Genomic DNA, 22,107 nt, shown 5'->3' with positions numbered 1-22,107 from the left:
CCACACCTGGGCACTTGGCCACCAGGATATTGCATCAGAAGGGCCCACAGGTCACACAGGCTATTACAGATCCTGTCAAGCTTTTGCAATCATTCCACCTCACATCTCCTCAAAGGGCTTATGTCCTGTAAACCTCACTGGCCCCATCAATAGTCTTATAGACAGGAGTGTTTGTGGTCATGATCCACAGATAAAGAAACCAACTCTCACAAAGGTGAAGCCACTTGGTCAGAGTCAGGTGGCTTGATTGTGGCAGAGTTGAGAGGAAGGCCAAGGGCTCAGCGAGTCAGTTGGGGCACCTTGCCCTCAGGATTCAGGCTGCTGGCCAGTAACCCCCGTGAATCCTCTGATCTCCACCCCTCTAGCTCTGGCCAATGCTCATGCAACCATGCCTGGCATTTTACACGGTGCTGGAGATCTGAACTCAGTTCCTCATGCTAACACAACAAGCGCTTTTCAGACTGAGCTGCTGCCTCAGTTCCAGGCCCTTGGGATTCGGAAGCAACCATTGGAAAATCTGGCAGAGAGAGGCCCTGAGGGTGCAAGGGGTTTAACCCTTTCTTTTTTTTTTTTTTTATTATATGTAAGTACACTGTAGCTGTCTTCAGACACTCCAGAAGAGGGAGTCAGATCATGTTATGGATGGTTGTGAGCCACCATGTGGTTGCTGGGATTTGAACTCCTGACCTTTGGAAGAGCAGTCGGGTGCTCTTACCCACTGAGCCATCTCACCAGCCCCGGTTTAACCCTTTCTGTTCTATCAAAAGTAGTTTTGAGGGATAGAAGCAGCATTGAGCTCATTCTTCACCAATTGGCAAATGTCTGGCCAGAAACTGAGGACACCAGCCCCAAAGTGCAGCAACATTGGCCTATCTAAACCGGTATGTGGCTTAGTGCACTAGGGACATACTCCTGCCCAGTCCCGCCCCTGTCTGGATGGAGAAATGCCCAGTCTCTCATGAGTGCTGGGTGCGTGGGCACCAGAGCAGCCTGGTATCTCACCAGACCCTTCCTACATGGCTGTTCATTTGTTTGTTTTTCCTCTTAGGGCTCCAGAGTTGGCAGGAAGCAAGCACTTTGTGGGCATGGAATTATCCTTCCCCTATACGAGGCCCCTCAAAAGCTGCTTACCACAAAGGCCTTTACTTCTGAGAACATTCAAAGCTCTTTTCAGAGCCTTAAGAGGCTTAACTGGACTTGTGAAGTGGAGAAAAAGTCTCTTAACTAGAACTGCCACCAGAGGCATGTGACATGTGGGAGGGGGTACTTGCCAAGGGTCAGTTGATGCCAGCATCAGAAAGATCTCCTTCCCTCTGTCCCCTACCTCGATGAGCTATACATAATGAGTCCCGTGGATTTTGTAGGGATTCCTAACTCATGCTGTAGTTCTAACCAGGCCCTTGTTGGCATGTGAATTGGGGGCAAGTCTCTTAATGTTCAGAAGTATGAAAATAGCTCTGCTGATGTGTCATTGATACACAATACACCACATGAACCCATCACTGCACTGAGGAGGAGGGATCTGCCATTACTCTTTGTCCTCTTTGTAATACTTTCCTTTCCCTATGGAACATGAAGAATGGGCGAGGGGCAATGGTCTGAAAGCAGAATCGATACAAGAATAACCAGTGAGGTTATTTATTCATAACAAACATATTCGCAGAATTGCTGCGATTGTTTATCTGACACAAGTCAGCGAGAGTGAAGAGAGGAGCAAATCAGAGATGGGAAAGAGTGAGTTCTGCCTGGGAATTCTGTGGATGAGTCTGGGAGAGCAGGCTTCCTGGTAGGTACAAGTGTACATACACATAGATGCAGTGTGTGACATGTTCTGGCTTGCCACTCTAGAAGGGACTGCATACAGAGGCTCTCCATCTTCAGGGTACCTGTTGGGCATGGTCCTAGTTGCCTTCCCTGTGGTTGTGATAAAGCATCCTGACGGAGCAACTTAAAAGACAAAGGACTGATGGTTCAAGACAAAGGGCTATAGTCCATCATCATGTCTAGGCCACAGCAGGAGGAGGCACCTGGTCACATGGCACCCACATGGAGCAGAGACAGGGTTTCTCTGTGTAGCCCTGGCTGTCCTGGCACTCACTTTGTAGACCAGGTTGGCCTTGAACTCAGAAATCCGCCTGCCTCTGCCTCCGGAGTGCTGGGATTAAAGGCGTGTGCCACTATGCCTGGCTACATTCTTTATAGGTGTGCCTGAAGGCTCATCTGGATCCTGTAAATTGACAGTTAATATAGTCTCACAGAACATGAGATCATGGCCTGATAGGTCTTCGGTGGGGGATCCTTGGCACCTAGGAAGCTGGGCTCTTGGTGATAGATTTTGCTGCCAATTCATGTTTCTGCCTTGTGTGTGTGTGTGTGTGTGTGTGTGTGTGCGGTTGTGCGGTTGTTTGCTTGTTTGTTTTCTTTTGGTTTTTTTGGTCACACTAATAGTGATGCACTTTGGTTTTGTACAGATGTGAACGAGTGCGAAACTGAGAATCCCTGTGTTCAGACCTGTGTCAACACCTATGGCTCTTTCATCTGCCGCTGTGACCCAGGATATGAACTTGAGGAAGATGGCACTCACTGCAGTGGTAATGGGCGGGGCATTGGAGCTGTCCACCTGCTCAGAGATCCGGGGCTGGGGCAAGGGATGTATCACAGGTGTTTCCTCTGGTTTCCTGGTTGTGTGTCTAGCTGGAGACATTTCCCAGTGTCATGGGAACATAACCACACAGAACAAAGATGAGTCACTTCCTGAGACGTGGAGTTCAGTCTTACCTTCCTGGTCACCTGACTTTAATGAGAAGCCAGTGTTTGCATCTGGGATGGAGTTGGTGAGAGCAAGAACTCACCCAGTTTTGCCAGTTGATCTGACAGTTACCTATCCCTTGCCAGCACTGGCCTAACACCTGAAAATGGTATAGATGATATTTATGGAGGACTATGATTTAGGGGTAATTGATTTTGCTACTATGTTAGAAGGACATTGAGCAAATAAATCATACATATGCATGCACATGCTTTGGGAATGTCATCAAATAATCATGGTCCAGCACTAGGCCTGGCGCACAGTGAGCATTAAATGTAAATGAAATGAACATGAAATTTAAATAAATTCCATCCAAGCCCAGGTGCTGTTATTCTCTTTTCAGGCTAGTTTCTTGAGTCCATTGTAATTCTTTTTTTTTTTTTTTTTTTCTCCCAGAAAGTTAAATTCCTAGATAGTCAGAAAACTATCATGGAAGTTAGAACTTTTTGAAAGTAAGAAACACGTTTCATTTATATTTAGTCTGTAGCATCCCATACAACACAGATCCATGGGCTTATTTGTTTGTCTCTGTGTCTGTCTATCTGTCCCCTCGTTCTTTGTAAATTTTTTGTTAAAGGTAAGATCATCCCACCAGTTTTAATGTCCTCTGCAATTGTAAATTAGCTCAGCCCACATTAATAATGTTTCCTGTGATTTTTCAAAATAAAAGCAGGCAGTGCTCTAGGTGTGAAAATTATCCAGCAGAATGGAAAGAGACCCAACAGGAACAGGAACACACAGAGGCTGTGAATGAGACTTGTTTACCAGCTTCTCTTGGGACTGGAATGTTCTAGGGACAGAGTTCTCAGAAACAAATGGCTACCTCTCTCCAGGGCCAGGACACCCTCAGAGTCACAGCAAGCAGTCACAGAGCCTCAGCCTGATTAAATACCAGCCCCACATACAGAAATAAAATATCCAAGGGCATGAAAGGCCCCTTTCTTCCTCTGTTTCTACTTCCTTCATGGCACTCCTTAGGGAGTCTGGGCCAAAGAACTGAGGGATGTGGAAAGCTTTGCATTATGGGATGCGATTAGTACTTTCCCTGAAATTACCTGAAATCCCCTAGATGTTTATTGACCACTGTCAGGGTCTTGAGGTAGGGACTCTGGAGCCAGATGGAGCTGGGTTCAAATTCTGCCTCTGTTAGTCATCACTACTTCCCATGGAGTTTTTCAGGCCTCAGTTTCTTCCCTGTTAAATAACTAACTACATGGAGTGGCTGTAAAGACAGATTGGTGTTCCTCAAGGCTATGGTCACTTAGTGAATTTTCCCTAAGTATTAGAGACTTTGGACTTCACGAGGAGCTCAAATCCTTTCTAGTTTGGGAGAATTTCTCTATTGGTCCTAAATGACCTATATATTCTCCATGGTCACTGAATACCACCTTCTACCAACTTTACTGGGAACCCTGGTTTCAGCAGGCCTTGTAGACATCTAGAAGTGGCCTAGGGACTGTGTTTTGTGCACTTTATCCTAGATACTGGGACACTATCATTCTTAGTTGGCTCTCAAAGCTGGGGTAGTCCCTCTTTGTAGCACCAGATCCTCCTAAGCCTTGTCCCTGTGTCCTTCCGGGATTTGCTAAGCCATGCTGATCCTAGAAATGAGATAGGGTTTCACACGGAGGAATGGCAATGGCCTAATGTGTACTCCCTGCCAGACACCTGGCTTCTATTTCAGCTTTTCAGTGGAGGGTAGAGCTAACAGGCCTTTGTGGGGAAAAAAACTTTCTGGGATTTCTTGAATTGCAGATATTAAGACAAACCAGAGTGTAGTGAGTTGGGGGCCCTCCTTCATCCAGTAGGAGGTAGGGTGGGATTTTCCTTCCTACACTGGAGCTAACTTTGCTGGGGTATTTCTCCTTGCACATTGGCACTCCCAGATCTGACGACTTTAGATCCTCAGGGGATGTTACCTCATCAAATGCGTCAGAGTTGCTCTGAGGCTCTGCATTCAGATCCATGATCTCCTATTTAATCATTTGATCTATGAACTTGGTCTAGTTGCCAAAATCCTGTGAGCCTCATTTAAAAAAAAATCTTTTAATTCAAATAGTCATAACACCTTCTTCTCAGGGTTGAGGTAGAGATTAAATATGAGACATGTTGAGCATTTAATGTGGTGGTTGATACACAATAGGCCTTGGGAATTGATAGATATCACTACTGACATCTCATAAAGGAGTTAATGAAACCCACAAACTACACAGAAACGATTGGTGACATGTCACGATGGGGTGGAGCTGGAGACCCCCAGATTTCTCTGCAAAGCTGGTTGAGGATTGGATAACACTGGAGCATGCTAACTCCAGTTAGTGAATTACATCCTAAATCCACCGACTCTTCACCCATGGGCAAGAGACAGCTCAGAAAAATGGGGAGAGGTTCCCTTCTTGGATAAAGAAAACATTAGTCATGTGATATGTGGGTTCTTCAAAGACAAAGCGGCAGTCTCCTTCATGCCAGTACTCTCGGGGTGATCTGAGCCATCAGTGGTCTGTGACTTACAGAGTAGTCAGAGGACATGCCACATGGGAACCAGGGAAAGCAAATTTTCGGGAAACAACAAATGCAAGAAAAACATGTTTTTTTTGGCGTGCCTGTCAAAGGAGGCGCAAATGGGGCCTGTATTGCCAAATTCTGTGTGTGATCAAGAATTGGCTTTTCTGGAATGCCTGCTCCTATGTCAGCTGCCAAAGTCTATGCAGAGTAATGGTAGCATTGTTGGGACAGTGCTGCCCCCTGCCCTCCTCTGCAGGATGGTTCCAGGCTGGCTAGATGTTGCTGTATCTCTTGTTCTAAGGAACATCTGAGGCAGCCAGGCCACCAGAAGCATTGTACCTGCTCTGCTCCTTGACTCAAATACCAATGAGTGTCCTGACAGGGAGTAAGCTCACCATCAGTAGATGTGATCAAGAAGTAAATTGGCAACCTCGTAGCGTTGAAGTCATTGTCTCTTAGGGAAGAGAGGTAGTCGGTGAAAATAACCAACAGCTATACCTTGTTACTCTCAGATATGGACGAGTGCAGCTTCTCCGAGTTCCTCTGTCAACACGAGTGTGTGAACCAGCCTGGCTCATACTTCTGCTCATGCCCTCTAGGCTACGTCCTGCTGGATGATAACCGAAGCTGCCAGGGTAAGGCTGTCCACAGGGACTGGTGGAGCTGACTCAGGTGGTCGTCTGGATGTCTTCTCCTGTGGAATCTTGTTGCTTCAGGAAGATGGCAGAGTTGGGTGTGGTTGGGCCTGGAAGATCTGGGAAGGATGTCTGAGTGGATATCTTTCTCTTCTCTCTGAGTAGCCTGTCCTCTGGCCAGGAGAGGGGGGTATTTACATGTCTAGAATGACCTCTGTAGAGGTAGGTGGCACTTTCTGAGGGATGGTTTCTATCTTGCCAGGCAGATCGACCCTGCAACCCCAAGAATGACTACTTTGGCCCTAACCAAGGCCTCTTTTAGCTAGGTCCCACTGAGTGATCAGTGTCGGCTTTCTCGTGTTGCCTTGAAGGCAGCTTGTCTAGCTGGCTATCTCTGACTTCCTAGAGATTGAATACTGGGGTTCCTCACAGGGTCCAGACCCTGAATACAAAATGGCTAAGCCTTCTTGAGATTGACAGTCCTGCACTTGATCCCTTGCAGAATGACTGCCCCTTTATTAACTTTATTCCCAACAACATGTAAGAATTATCCATGGTGGTGACAGACATCAGAAATGTCACTCGAATTACTATGAACGTGGGCTTTTTCACTTACCTAATCTACTAGCCACACGAAAAATAATATAGACAAATAGATCTAGTCAGTTTTAATGCTATATTTTGTTTAAAGGCATGAGTCCAAACATTGGATAGTTTTAATATATACTCAATATAAAAGTCACTGATAAGATGCTATAAATTCTTTTTACTAAAACATAGAGATCTTGTGTCTATTTCTTGTTACAAGCACATCTCAATTTTCACTACCCATGTTTTGAGTGCCTAATAACTGTGTGGAGCCAATGGCTGCCATATTGGATGACAAGATGCAAGTGGCTCTCACTCTCATCCCCCCTCCCCCCCATAGCTGGTCCAGGGCTAACACCATGCTTCTTCTCTACCCTGCATTTCAGATATCAATGAATGTGAGCACCGAAACCACACGTGTACCTCACTGCAGACGTGCTACAATCTACAAGGGGGCTTCAAATGTATTGATCCCATCAGCTGTGAGGAGCCTTATCTCCTGATTGGTGAAAAGTAAGTCAAGGCTAATCCTTGGGAAGTGGAAGGGAATGGGGACCTGGCTCAGGAGACTGTCAGTATCTTATCAAGGAGGTTTCCTGAGCCAAGGAGTCAGGAGATCTGCTCTAGTCAAGTTTCTGAAGTCCTAAAGGCAGACCAATTACTAAATCATCACATGGCTAGTAATAACATTGAGAAGACAGCTTCAACCATTTGATTTTTACTGGGATGTGTTTTGCAGGCCTGGAGTCCTCTGTGTTTCTTTTCTTTCCCCTTACCCCCGCTGCTGGCCCATCTCTGTTCCTCATCCTGCATGGAAAGCATACGTGCACAGCATACAGCACATACATGTACACCTTCCCTCCTTTCTACAGTCAACTATGAGCCCCCTCCCCTCAGCAACTGCAAACCCTCACAGTGGAGATGAAGGACTGGATCAGCTACAGCCATCCCATTCTTCTCTCAAAGAAGATTCAGGGCTTACAAGTAAAATTCCTGCTGTGATTAAAAAAAAAAATGGACCAAAGATGAGGACAAAGTCAGGCCTGGGGGCTCCTTGAGAGGTGTTGTCACGTGTTGCTCTAAGTAGTACTTCCTCTTTAGAACAGGGACCTTCCAGTTTCTGATTCCAGATCCCCAAGTAGCCCAATAGAGCACTAAGCCACTCTCCCATGTTTGGGTCTCTCTGGTTCGGGAACTGATGTTGTCCAACTAGCAGGCTTGATCAGATGCTACTAGTGAAACCTCTGCCCCGAAAAAGCTTGGTAACTTCCTCCTTCTAAGCCCCAGAGCCACGTGATGGCCATCTGCTTCCAGCTCCTTGTCTGCTCAGGAGTCCTGTACAGGAGCACTGCCAGCTGGAACAAGGTGTGTTCTCACCTTGACCAACACCCAGTGGGCCCAGCCTCCCCGAGTTTGTGCATATACTTCCTCCCAGATTTAAGGCATTTCTTCTTCCATCTCCTCGTGGCCAGACCAACTCCATCTTTCATCTCTCTACTCAGTGCCCCTCTCCCAGCTGTTCACGATCCTCTTCAGCTGGGAGTCATCACTCCCCTTTCCAATTTTCTTTTAGGAAACAATTATTTTCTCTCTGACATGTGACATTTTAATGTGATCATTTTGGCACCAGGGCTATCTTGACTTGGCCGCTCGCTCGGTTGCAGTCTTAACAACATGATACTTTGATGATCCTTTGTAGTCTTTTGCGTGTTAACTATTAGTGGCGCTCTGTTTTGAGCTGGGCGCTGTAGCTTAATGGCGCATGGGAGAAGGCACAGTAAAGAAACTGCCAGCATAGCAGCTCCATTATGGGGCAAGGCTTTTACCCTAAGAGGGAGAACATATCCAGTGACAACTGGAAGAGCCCAGAGCAGAGAGAAAGAGAAACAGATTGGACATAGCCAGGGCAAGGGAAGCCAGAGTGGGAGAAAACAGTGGAGGTAGCAAGAGCTAGTGAGAGAGCAGGAGAAAGCATGAGAGAGTGTGACCAGAGGGTGGACATATCCTGCATAGAAGGCAAAGTGTCAGGGAGGGACTTTTTTGGGGACAGAAAACCTGTTCCACAAGTTCCAGAGGAATGCTTGCTTTTATCTAACCACCAGAAATCCTTCTACAGTCCAATTTGCGCTCATTTCTGGCTATGTGGGCTTCCTGAGACCACCAAACGTCTAGGAGTGGAGAAAGACAGCAAGCAGATTGGCTTATGAATGAATACATAATGGCAGACTGAGTGAGGAGTTTATAGACCAGGAAAGAGGAAGTTGGACCTGTTCTGGGAATCTAAAGGCCCCACTGAGAGAATGACCTTTGGATAGGTGGGAAGTTGAGTTGACATTAACTAACAAGAGACTGGAAGAGCAGCGGGAACAGCATGTATAAAGGCGATTAAAGCCAGGGTGGCCTTAAAGCCTACAGGGATCACAGGAAGTTGAGCTCCTTCCCCATAGGAAGGGTAAAGAGAAGTGGCCTGAGAAAGTTAGGGGCAGGGTGGACAAATCCACAAGGTTCATTAGAGTCCATAGACGCTAAAACTTGAGTTCAGTTTTCACTCGAGCTTCACCGAGGGACCACTGAAGAGTGCAGGAGACCGTGTAACCTGACTTAGCTTGACAAGGGGCAATCTGTTAGGAGGCCATCACAGAGGCCAAGGTGAGAGATGAGTGACAGAGTGGCCAGCACTGAGGGGTGAACACTGTTATTTTTAGGTCATTGTCCCTTAACTTCCAGTCTACCTGCAAACACTGTCAGTTCCACTTCCAAAATAAGTTCTAAGCCCAGATGCCTTTTTTGTATGTACCTCCAGTTGTGCACTCTGTCCCATGAGGGGGGTTTCAGGAACGGAGGGAAGATGGATAAGTCAGCAGGTTCTCTAGTAGGCATTCCTTGGCAACAGATGCCTATGGCTTTCTGTTGGGTTATGCTATTCCTAGGGTTAGAAATTATCTGCTTTGTATTATAAATATTTGTGTTTAAGAATGTGTATGTCTAAACTGCTTGAGGGCATGGATGTTACTTAATGTTGAATTTCTGAGTGTCCAGTGAGTTCTGAGCTCTTAAATTACAGTCCATGCATGCTGAGCTGAGTGCAACAGAGAATGTGAAGCATCCCTGAGAACCATCAGCCTAATATACCTTTTATTTTTATTTTTTTAAAAAATGTATGTGGGTATATTTGCCTGCATGTTATCTACCACATGCATGCCTGGTACCCGAAGAGGCCAGAAGAGACCTCAGATCACCCTGGCAATGGACTTACAGACAGTTGTGAGCTGCCATGTGTTGGAATGGAGTGAAGATAGATTGTGAGCTGCCATGAGGGTGTTGGGAATCAATCCTGGGTCCTCTAGTAGAGCGACCAAGGCTTTTAACTGCTGAGTGATCTCTCCAGCTTCCACTTTTAAATATTTTTAATACATGTCCTTGACTGGGAAGTGAGGGCTATATGACTATCAGCACATGTCTGAATATATGATGCATACGAAGCATACCGGAGAATGTTTCAGGATTCAGATGACCAGAGATCCAATTGCATTCTTTAGTAGCCAGATTACCTGATGCCAAGAAAGCTACGGTCTAGGAAGCAGATCTCATCTCCATTCTAGGAAGCCTTCAGATTAAAACTGGGAGCAGAGGTGGTTTCCAGTTACACCACTACATGATGAGAGCAATTTGATTTTATTTTCAAGTGAGGGAGGAGGCACAGCCAGTGCCTGGAAACTCATATGGTTTCTCTCCTGTCAGCCGCTGTATGTGTCCTGCTGAGCACACCAGCTGCAGAGACCAGCCATTCACCATCCTGTATCGGGACATGGATGTGGTGTCAGGACGCTCCGTTCCTGCTGACATCTTCCAGATGCAAGCAACAACCCGATACCCTGGTGCCTATTACATTTTCCAGATCAAATCTGGCAACGAGGGTCGAGAGTTCTATATGCGGGTAAGAGGGAGTGTGAACCATGGCTGCCATCTTTAACAAAGGCCACTGTCTTTGTGCATGTGCACCGGCGTGAGTGTGTATGTGCGTTCACGAGAGCGAACACATGTCAAGGCCAAAGATCAATGTTGATTGTCTTCATTCTATTGCTCTCTACCTTCACCCTCTATCTGGTGATTTCTATCTTTAATAACAGCCTTGTGTGGTCTAGCCTACAGTCACATTTCATGGAAGCAGGTGTATGTATGTGTGTGTGTGTGTGTATATATATCATATAGGAAGTGTAGAAAGCAGAGAGGAGGTAGGAGCCCAGTGCTCAGAGACTCTTGTCTATTACTTTCTGCATGGTCTTCCTTCGTGTCTCCCAGGAGTCTTGTCTGTGAAAGGAGAAGTTAGGCCATGACAGGTTTTAGTTTCAAAACTATGAAAAGGACTTCATTCCTTTGCTTACACATTTATTTACATTTTGACAAGTATATTATAACTTACTATGCATATTTAATAGCTGAAAATACAGCATTAAAAAAACCCTATGTCCTCACTCTCCTAGGATGTAAATGTCAGCAAAAAAGAAAAAAAAAAAAGCATAGTTCTCAGGTGTGGACTCTATTGACTCTACAGAGTGAGCATTGACACTCCTAAAATCTGAACTAGTTAAAACGAAATATAATGTCTTTCCTGGCACTTGTCACATCGCAAGTGCTGCTTAGCACCTGTAGCTATGATATGAAATAGCTCAGATACAAAACACTGTAAAAAGTTTGAAAACATGATAGTACATGTCCTAAAATGTGTTTACTTTGCATAATAAATTATGTACCTTCAATACTATGCCATGTGTATACCTTTAATACTATGCTGTGGGTATACCTTTGTACCACTCCATGGATATATCTTTAGTATCATGACATTCACATGACTGGACTTCTCATCTCTTCAGTCCCTGGAATGACTTACCTACACTGAATGGCCTATAACCATTTTTGTCATATTGTAGAATGCATGTAACCATTGTTGGGGGAAGGTTCTAGAGCTTCATCTCTATAGACAACCTCTTTCAGATGGTGAAGCCAGGGTAATATCTACCTGAGCTCTCTGCATTGGCAGTTGGAGACAGGGATCCCTCAAATTTACTGGCCAGCCAGCTTAGCTGAATTGGTGAGCTTCTGGCTCAGTGAGAGACCCTGCCTCAAAAAAGAAGTGGAACCAGGCATGATGGCATCCCTTTAATCCCAGCACTCAGAGAGTGGAGAAAGAGGTAGATGGATTTTTGGGAGTCCAGGCTAGCCTGGTTTACGTAGCAATATCTAAGTCATCCTGGGCTATAGAGAGACCTTGTCTCAGAGGGGAAATTGGTAGAGAGCGATTAAGAAAGAAAAAGACATTTGATGTTGTCTTCTTGTTTTACATGCATATACACACATATGCATAACACTTACATGTACATGAACACACACACACACACACACACACACGACATATACAACATGACTGGATATTCCTTTCTGTGGCTCTTGTAGCAAATGACCCCAAACCTGGTAGCTTAAGACAACAGAAATATTTTTCTTTATACTTTTGGAACTCAAAATGTCTGAAGTTATTTCTGCATCTACCCCAATGCATTGCAGGGCTGTATGTCCCATGTCTAAAGGAGAAGCATTTCCTATGTCTTCTAGTTTCTGGTGATCACTACATGTCCTGTGTCTCAGGATTTCTATTGCTGTGATGAGACATCAGGACCAAAGCAAGCTGGTAGGCAAGGGTTATTTGGTTTAACTTCCTTCCACATTATAGTCCATCATTGAAGGAAGTCAGGGCAGGAATTCAAACAGGGCAGAAGCCTAAAGGCAGGAGCAGATGCAGAGGCCACTTAGACATGCTGCTTATGGCTCACTCCCTAACAGTTTTATCAGCCCTTCTTATAGAACCCAAGACCACCAGCCCACCCTCAATGAGCTTGGCCCTCTCCAGTAAATCATCAAATAAGAAAATGCCCTACAGGTTTGCCTACATCTCATTTTATGGAAGCCTTTTCTCAGTTGAGGCTCCCTCCTCTCCAGTGATTCTTGCTTGTGTCAGGTTGACATAAAACTATCCATCACATCCTGACTGTGGCCTAGTCACTCCAGGCTACTTAGACATTATTATTCCTGCCTCCTTCTTTGCATATGGCTGAGTACCCTTTGCTATTCTCTTACAGAGAGCCTTGTGACTCAGGAACACCAGTTTCCCTGGGTTCAGACTCTTAAAATCATCTTCAAAAAATTTTTTTTCTTAACACTATTTACTTCTCACCTGAATTGAAACCTCATGGTCACAATTTGGTCCACTGTACCCAGGAGCCTGTATATGATCCTCTAGAGTCACCATTGGGAACAGGCCTATGGATGTTTTATACAGTTAATTTGAGACCTATTCAAGGGCCTATGACAGAGCCATATCTCTGAACGTCATGCTTGCCCCTGAAGCTGTCAATCTTAGGGAGTAGTGTATTCTCACTCATCCCTAAGACATTATCTACTATCAGCAATAACCTAACAGAATCAGGTCATTTGTGACCACCTGACTTGTGGAGCTAGTTTAGAGTTGGCTCAGACCAAAGCAGAAGGATCAAAGGCTTGGGGAGAAGTTGGCAGAGGTAGTGAAGGACTTGAAAGAGATGAATAGATGGTACATGTGTGTGCATGTGCATGACTGCATGTGTGCATACATGCATGCATGCATGTGTGTGTCTATCCTTCCTTGAGCTTATATGCACTGGTATGTGCAAGAAACTCACTCCTGCCAAGTCTTGATGGGCTTACTGTCTTCTCAATATAAGTCAGCCCATGTCAGGACATCTGGAAACACAGGAGTCCTAGTTATGGGGCAAAGAGATGGCTCTCCCCTGTTAGGGATTTAAGACTTCATTAATTCTTGCCTCAGTTAAACTCCAGCCCCAGGCAGAGCAGGAGCTCTGTAGAGGCTTCCCTGTCTAGGCAACAGGTCCTTCCTTTGAATGCCACCCACTAAAATCCCCCAGGCCCCATAATCACTCTGGTGACCAGCCTGAGAGGTGCCCAGGGATGGTAGAAAAAGGAGACTACCCTTTAGATGGAATGGCCAGGAGAGAGATCCCTTTCTTTGGAATTTCCTCTGGGCCTAGATTGTTAGAGCAGCTAAGGAACACTGGACACTGAGCTCAAAGCCACGTGTAGCTTCTATCTCCCTATGACCAAGAAAGACCTGCAAACTCTTTTTATTTTTATTCAGAAGAGGCATAGAAGCAACAAAGGGACACAGGCCTGCCATAAAAATAACCAAAGGGTCTTAAGGGTGGGGGAGGAAGCCAAGGTCTCCAAGACTGCTCCTGAGACCAGACAAAGGTTTGGGTGAGACCTGAGGAAGTCACAGGGCTTGAGAGTGGCACACTGAAACTGATGGGATCAACGGGCTTCTGAGCATAACATTGTCCAGAGCTCAGAACCTTGCTCAGGAGGCCGCTCCCTTTTGTTTACTGTGACGGGGCTAAGTCCTGTTCCTTGGTCTTCTCCAGTTTTCCCCAATCCTGTTATCTTGAGCATGTTATCTAATTGCTTGCAGTCTCAATTTCCTGATCACTAGAGAAGATCCTAATGCTATTTGCTTTAGGATTAGCTGAAGTCATTCACTTAGCATGGCATCTGGAACACGGGATGAAGCTGACAAATGTGAAAGGCTGAGGGGAGGGCATGAACCTGTCAAGCACTTTGCCCATTTTCTCCCCTGCTGCCTCAAACTGTGCACACCTAGGCGACATCATCTCAGCTTGCTTCTGTAAGACTCCAGGAATGTTCCTTGACAACTGTCCTACTGTCTCATTCTCTTTCACCAAAGTCCTTGCTGACTTTCATAGAAACTACAACCTCTGTATCTTTCAGTGTCAAGTTTCTGATTGCCCCTAGTGAGGCAGTCCTTACGGCCCCTTTCTTCCTCTCTCAGCAAGGATAGCACTACTTTTTGGATTCTCTAGGATTAGAGGCAGGGTGCATAGATGGTGAGATGGACACAGGGCGAGATGGACAAACAGGGTCCATATCTTGTCACTGTAGCCAGAAATCATGCCTGTTCTGAGGAAGACACTCAAATCCTTGCTACACCATGTTGGATGCTGCTGCTGCTGCTGACACTTATTATGTCTATGGGTGTCCCACTTACCATTTCCCTGTATGGGCAATAGAGTCTCTGGCTGGCTACTTGCCACATCAAACCTCTCTTTATGGCATTATTGTCCACATAGATTTTCAGTGGTGAAGTTGGCAGGTTGCCCCGGCAACCTGACCAGCAGCCATTACTCAGGGCCTTGAATGTGGAGTATTTTTGACTTATTCTTCTAGTGTTAAGGTCTAAGAAGAACATCCTGTTGCAATAGAAAGCATTTAGTAAGTGGACACTGCTGTTGCCACTGCTACTGCTACTGCAGTTGTAAGAAAGCCATTACCTCTGAGAGCCTGGAAAAGTTGGGAATGCTACCCAGGCAATTGGAGTATCATGTGGCCATTCAGGTTCTCCCATACTGATGTTCATTGGTTTTTATAAGAAGCACTTGGGAGTAGCATTCTGTCAGTAGACAAGCCATATTACACTTGCAATTACACACGCACACACCCATCCACATGCAAACATATGGATGCATGCTCACAAGTGCATACATATACACATGAGCATATATTATACGTACATGCCCAAGGATGCATGCACATGCGTCTCTACAGGCATAGCCTGTGGGGTCATATGAGCAGTCTGTCAAGAGCTGAGCCTTGGACAGAAGTCTAAGTCTAATGCATTAGTGTTTCCTAGGGGGTGTACAGGTGCAGTTAGAGGTAGAAGAAAGAGAAGGAATATCATTTAGACTGTGCTACATTATGTCTAGCCCATGGTGACAGGGATCAGGTGGGCTGTCCTTTCGGTTGACTTCACTCTTTCCTCGGTCATCCACTTGCACACATCTTGTACCTTTACTTATAGCAGAGTTGAGCCAGGCATGGAATTCAGACACAAGCATGATATGGCTTCTGCCCAAGCACACACTCTGAGGTGCACTTGAAGAACAACCTAACAAAGCCAAATGCATGCCATGATGCAATGGCAGGAAATGGAGAGCCAGAGGACCTGTTGATTAAAAAGACATTTAGAGTCAGATACTCTAGTATTGCACGCATGTATGACCTTATGGATATAAAGGTCATAGCTCTTATCTTATTTACAGTGTAGGACTCAGTAAGAAATGGGCAAAAGTTGTAGCCAAATGCCTGGCCTCATATGACCCTCATTTTGGGATGTGTAAGATCTTAGAGATAAAACTGAGGATTTCATACATACTAGGCAAATGTTCCATCTATGAGATATGCTATGCTCTCTCTGTTGTTTTGAATTAGCCACCAAATGACCAGGATTTTTAGGGCAGGTATTTTAGTAATACCTTAAAAAGCTGAGTTTGGTGGGGAGGTGACTGTCCTCAGTCCTAGAAGGCACCTGAGCACTTCCAGGTGCCACAGCTCTGGCCCTGCCAGTCTGCACTCAGTGACTTCTAAGGTTACGTGGGTCTAGCACCATCTCATACACGTAAGACATTGTTCAAAAGAATAGCCTGGCAGCTTCTCCCTGCTCCACTTCCCATTCAGACATGCATCTCTACAAATTGTCTTTCTCATAGACACCTTCTCAGGTCAAGGTCCTTAAAACCGTTGGCCTGCCTTGAAGCAGACAGTGCAAACTGACAAAATGAATGAATGGGTGAATGTTGTGGCCATTTCCCCGCACAGCTGTCCCCACTGAAGTCCTGGCCCTGGGCTCTGAGTTTGAAAGGGCTGAGAAGGAAGTCCGCATAAGGTACTTGCACAAGGAGGTACCAATTACGTGTATGCTGATGGAAATACTGAAAGCCGGTGCCAGGAGGAAATTGCATGGCTGTAATGGCTGATAGCCCAATGGACAAGGCAGGCCTAATGCTTGGCCCATACCTGTCTGGCAGCCCCACCTCTGTCACACCAGTGAGCGATCTTGGAGGAGGTGCCAAGCTTTATGGGGAGCCCTCCCTCTATGGAGACAAAGTAGATGCGTAGTGTGCCTTCATCCAGGCCAAGTTCCTTGACTTCATGAAGTTTGTTCTATTTATTTTCTGGGTACTGCAGCTTCTGAGAAGTGATAATTCAGCCTGTCCATGTTCTCACTCATGCTGTTTCCTCTGCAGACATCAGTATCTGTCTGTGGCATTGGTCCTGGGTACCTCTATCTAGGGCATCACAAGGGAGAAGACTCAAAGTCTATCATCTCTTCTGATAATTGTTGAATAATGAAAAAGAGGTGGAGGTTTACAACCAGGCAGGAAAAAATGAAATGGAACTCTCCAGCTCTACCCCTGGATGACCCCAATCAATTATTTAACCCACTAGGCCTCAGTTTGTTTGTCTATAGAATGGAATAATGAGCTATGCCTTTAGGATAATCCTGACATAAGGGCAACTGGCCCCCATCACACCCTATCCCAGAATTTGGTGCTTTTAGGTCAGCATTTTAAAATTATTTATGTGTCCACCAAGTACCCGGCAACCTGATAAGCTACAGATCCTAGCTCAATAGGTCTTTGGTGAGCCTAAAAGTCCATGTTTCTAAACAGTGGTACCACACTGTATTCTAGGGATGCAGAGATGGACCAAGGCTGCAACACATATGATTATATATTGTAAGACATTATTTCTCTCAATATACAGTAATAATTCACTCATGTGCAAAGCTAAAGTCCTTGTGGCAGGGTCTGACTTAGATTTGGGAATCAGAGAAGGCTTGCCTTAGGGAATGATCTTTCAGGTGAGACCTACCAGGTAAAGAGTGGGCAAAGCTGAGAAAAAGCCCAGCACCACTGAGGTGCCCAGGTGACCTAGCTTCACGGAAGCAGGCTAAGACAGCATCCTCACTGAGGTTGCTGCCACCAGACATCTCTTCCACTAACATTTTTGACTAGTTCCCCTGGTTCTGTCCACAGCAAACAGGGCCTATCAGTGCTACCCTGGTGATGACACGCCCCATCAAAGGGCCTCGGGACATCCAGCTGGACTTGGAGATGATCACTGTCAACACTGTCATCAACTTCAGAGGCAGCTCCGTGATCCGACTGCGGATATATGTGTCGCAGTATCCGTTCTGAGCCTCTGGCTAAGGCCTCCAACACTGCCTTTCACCAGCACCGAGGGACGGGAGGAGAAAGGAAACCAGCAAGAATGAGAGCGAGACAGACATTGTACCTTTCCTGCTGAATATCTCCCGGGGGCATCAGCCTAGCATCCTGACCCACATCTGTACTATTGCAGATGATCACTCTGAAGGACATCCTGCCCTCAGTTCCTATGATGCAGTTATCTAAAAGTGTTCATCTTGGCCCCTGATATGAGGTTGCCAGTGACTCTTCAAAGCCTTCCATTTATTTCCATCGTTTTATAAAAAAGAAAATAGATTAGGTTTGCTGGGGTATGAGTCCTCGAAGGTTCAAAAGACTGAGTGGCTTGCTCTCACCTCTTCCCCTCCTTCCTCCATCTCTTGCTGCATTGCTGCTTTGCAAAAGTCCTCATGGGCTCTTGGGAAATGCTGGGTATAGCTAGTTTGCTTCTTGCATGTTCTGAGAAGGCTATGGGAACACACCACAGTAGGATCAAAGGTTTTTATAGAGTCTATTTTAAAATCACATCTGGTATTTTCAGCATAAAAGAAATTTTAGTTGTCTTTAAAATTTGTATGAGTGTTTAACCTTTTCTTAGTCATTTCGAGGCTTCTTAAAGGGGTAGAATTCCTTCCAAAGGCCTCAGATACATGCTATGTTCAGTCTTTCCAACCTCATCCTTCCCTGCATCTTAGTCCAGTTTTTATGAAGGCCCCTTAATCATGCTTTCTTAAGAGTTTTTACCCAACTGCGTTGGAAGACAGAGGTATCCAGACTGATTAAATATTTGAAGAAATCTTGTGTTTGGTTAATTATGACTCCATGGATAATTTAGTGCTTGTGGTTGGTTTTAATCTGTGCAGTGGCTTGGAAAGTTCTCTGAGGGGCTGAAACCTCCTTCGTAACTGAATCAAGATGGCAAAAGATGGGGAACTGAGAAATGAGGATGGTGGAGAAGTGAGGGCCAGCATCCACCCCAAGATTTTTCATAGTTGCTTTCTTATGTGGTCTGTTGTGGGTTCTCTCCAAGGGCAGAGGGCAGAGGGCAGAGGACACAGGACACAGGACACAGGACACAGGACACAGGGCCAAGGATACTAAGGATACAGGCCAGAACATACTCAAATCCCTGTAAACCAGTGAGTGGCCCCTGCCCCTCTGTAGAGGGAAGCCTGATTAAGCAGGAACCATCCCCAGAAACTGATGCTATTGATCCTGGGTGGGGCCTGAGCATCAAGATTTGTTAAAGAGGAATAAATAGCAAAGTTGAGGATGAATTGTCAGAGGTGGGGGGAGGTGGCTAGTGTGGCCCAAGTGTGGGTTACCCTGCCTTCAGCACCTGTACAGTTTCTCCCAGAACTTTTAAATCTTGTCATCCCTTCGATGGTCAGGAGCTCCGGGTTTCTCCCCAGGCAGATGTAAAGAGCACAAGACACAGAGATGAGACCAGGTTAGATGGCTGTCCACATGACATTCTCAGGAATGGATAGGAGACAACAGGAGGAGAAAATGTGTTCCTTGAGACTCAAAGACACACCTGAAGGACCAGGCTACGGAGGCTCCTATCCTACCTCTTGGAGATAAATTCCTCCAAGATACCCAGGTCTGTACCCTGGACCCCTAGGCTAGTAGGCAATAGATTAGGTTTGTGTGTGTGTGTGTGTTTTGCTTATTTGGTTTTTTTTGAGACAGAATCTTTCTATGTATCCTTGATTGGCCTCAAATTCACTATGTAGACTAGGTTGGTCTTGAGTTTAGAGATCTGATTTCGTTTACCTGTTTGTGCTGGGATTAAAAGTGTATACTACCCCCAAATCAGATTCTTCAGCAGAGGCAAAAAAGCATTACCACCTACATCTGAACAGCCCCAGCCTTTCTTAACCAGAGTGTGTCTCAGACCACAACACATCTCTGCCTCACTTTTCCCCGTAACTAAAACCAAGTCCATTCTAAACCATGTCCATCAGTGAGCCTTCTGGCAGGCTCAGGTAACATTAGTAACACCTACCCGGGTGGCGTAGAGGATTCCATTTGGAAGCTTGGAGAAAGGGACCGTTCCCTTCAGCTAGGCTTTCTAGAGCTCACGGCTAGAAGGCACCCTCTAATTCAGGCATCCTGATTTTGAGGAGTCTAAGGAGTTAAGGTCAGGGCAGAGTAGAGATGCTAAGTGCCAGCACTCAGAGCATCCAGGACCATTGGCCCAGGCTCAGCACAGGGGCTTGGCCTTGTAGTTTCTGCCCCCGTTGGTTTCCAAGGTGCTATATTTGGAACTAGACCCCGAGTAAGTCCTTAGGGTTTACTTTTTAGTTGTCATTGTCTAAATGTGGCTTCCTGCTTCGAAGAAAAAAGGCACCCAAAGGCTCCACAAAAGCAGGTTCAAAAGGCCTCTTGGCCATTGGATTGATCCTTCAAAACATCACTGATGAGTTCAGTTTAAATGAATAAGAAGCATGTAGGATGAATTTATCTTAAGATACACTTGGGCCTAGAAGTTCAAGAGGAGAATGGCCTGTGGCAGAGTGTGTACTAGAGGGCCAAACCCAAAATATTCAGACTGGTTCTAGAGGCTCCCAGAAACCAAAAGGCTGCTTGTTTTACCCACTTGTTGGAAACAGTTGGATGTTATTTTTTTTTCCTCCCATGGCTAAGGGGGAGGAGGTTGGCCTGCTGGCAGAATTACAGCATTGTACTCTAATGTGGGGTCTAGTGGATTGGCTGTTTTGGAAGCCCTAATATATCAGGGCTCTCCAGGCTTGTCTCTTGTCAGTATGGCTGCATCCTGGAGCTGAAGTCTTCCAAGTCAACCCTGGTTCCATCAGATCCCAAAGAACGAAGCAATCTATGAAGAGAGGGTGCCAGACAAAGATCCAAGACACCAAGCCAAAATCCTGTGTTACCTACCACCTGACTGTCTGAGTTTCCCACAGATGAATACTTCCATTTAGCTGCTTCTAATTCTAACGTTCTCAGAGGCCCCAGGATGTACTTTGGGGATAACAGCCAGCATTTCCATTAAAGTGCAGTTTTGGAGTTTCACAGAAGCGTGTCAATCTTAACACACTTTCTAATTGGCACAGAATCCTTTTACCTGTTACCCTGCAGGCTCCGGTAACACAGTTTTTCTTTAGGTAGCAGTCTTGGACTCAGGAGCGTTATTTGCCCAGATGGTGAAATGTTTAAGGAGGTCTGATTATTTCATTTTCAATGGTTTAAATGTATTTTTGTGGTCTCAGTGTTAACTCTACTGTGCCCAAATTGTTCATTCTGAGCCAAAGAGCCACTCAGAGAGACTGACTGCAAGACACAGGGGCGACTACCCTTTCTTCTCATCTTTCCAGATGAAATCCAAGTGGTAAAAGGTCTTCACTTAAGAGAGTACCATGCTTCATTGTTTACAAATATTTTTCCATATTCATGAGAGTAATACATGTATATCATGAAGTATGACCACACCCCTCCCATTTCTCCTCTCGTTATTCTTCCAATCCATCCTCCTCCCAGCTTAGTGTCTTCTTTAAAATTTTTAGTTTTGATAACCCACAAAGTCAAATTAGCATTGCCCATATGTGCACGGTGTTCAGTTCTCCACTGGAGGATGGGAAATCTACCAGTAGCCACACCCTAAAAGAGGAATGATTCTCCCTTACCTGCTCCAGCAGCTATGAGCTGCCAGTAGCTCCTCAATACAGATGGGACTGTGAAGCACCTTTCTTGACCTTGCTGAAATTTCATAGGTCATATCAGCTGCCTTGAGCTCATTAGTGTGGTAGCTGCATTCTGACTGGAAGACAGCATTTCACAGCTCTCTTCCTCATCTTCAGGCTTTTCCCACCTCCTCTTCCACAGAGAAAGAACTTAGATTGAGCTTATTTCTGGACTCAGAACCATGGTGCACGGTTCACTGGGGACACATTTATCTGACGATCTATGAATCACCAGACAAAACTAGAACATGACCTCTTTTAGTTAGAGTTTAGTAATTACCAAGCCATATCTATTTTGTACAACCAAAAACTCTCATGAGCATTCATGGGCATGCATTTGAAATTTATAATAAATGCCCTTTGTTTAAAACTATTAAATACATTTAATAGAAAACCAAAATACATGGCATGTAAAAAAGTTTCTTTTAGGTTGGCGGGGTGACTCAGTGGATAAGGGTACATGCCTCCAAGTCTGATGGCCTGAGTTCAGTCCTTGCAGTCTACGTGGTAGAAGGAGAAAACTATCTTTGAGAGCGACCATCTAACCTCTGCAGGTATATCCTCATCCATACACATACATGTAGGTTCTCCAGGAGCCACGCATGTGTGCTCAGACAGACAAATAAGTACATGTTAAAAACATTAAAAAGTAATTTGTTTTTTATTTGGCCTGTGATGCATTCTGGTATTTCTCTCTTGCTCTAAAGTGAGACGTTAGCTAAACTCTTGATTGGTTCTAGACTTGTTCATATTCACCG

At 45.4% G+C, this 22,107-nt stretch overlaps 1 protein-coding gene across 2 annotated transcripts in view; it reads left to right on the top strand.

Annotated features, from left to right (window-relative positions):
* Fbln5 (fibulin 5) overlaps window positions 1–18,441 on the top strand; it is a 68,658-nt gene extending 50,217 nt beyond the window's left edge. For both annotated transcript variants that reach the window (XM_021178950.2, XM_029484933.1), the window contains exons 7-11: window positions 2,472–2,591; window positions 5,827–5,949; window positions 6,924–7,050; window positions 10,279–10,474; window positions 17,475–18,441. In XM_021178950.2, coding sequence (XP_021034609.1) covers window positions 2,472–2,591; window positions 5,827–5,949; window positions 6,924–7,050; window positions 10,279–10,474; window positions 17,475–17,636 — 728 coding nt within the window. In that variant the 3' untranslated portion in view covers window positions 17,637–18,441. The remainder of the gene's footprint in view (window positions 1–2,471; window positions 2,592–5,826; window positions 5,950–6,923; window positions 7,051–10,278; window positions 10,475–17,474) is intronic.
* The last annotated feature ends 3,666 nt before the right edge of the window (window positions 18,442–22,107 follow it).

Source organism: Mus caroli, chromosome 12, assembly GCF_900094665.2.
Source record: "Mus caroli chromosome 12, CAROLI_EIJ_v1.1, whole genome shotgun sequence".
NCBI classification, from domain to species: Eukaryota; Metazoa; Chordata; class Mammalia; order Rodentia; family Muridae; genus Mus; species Mus caroli.
This window is presented reverse-complemented; position numbering and strand designations above follow the sequence as displayed.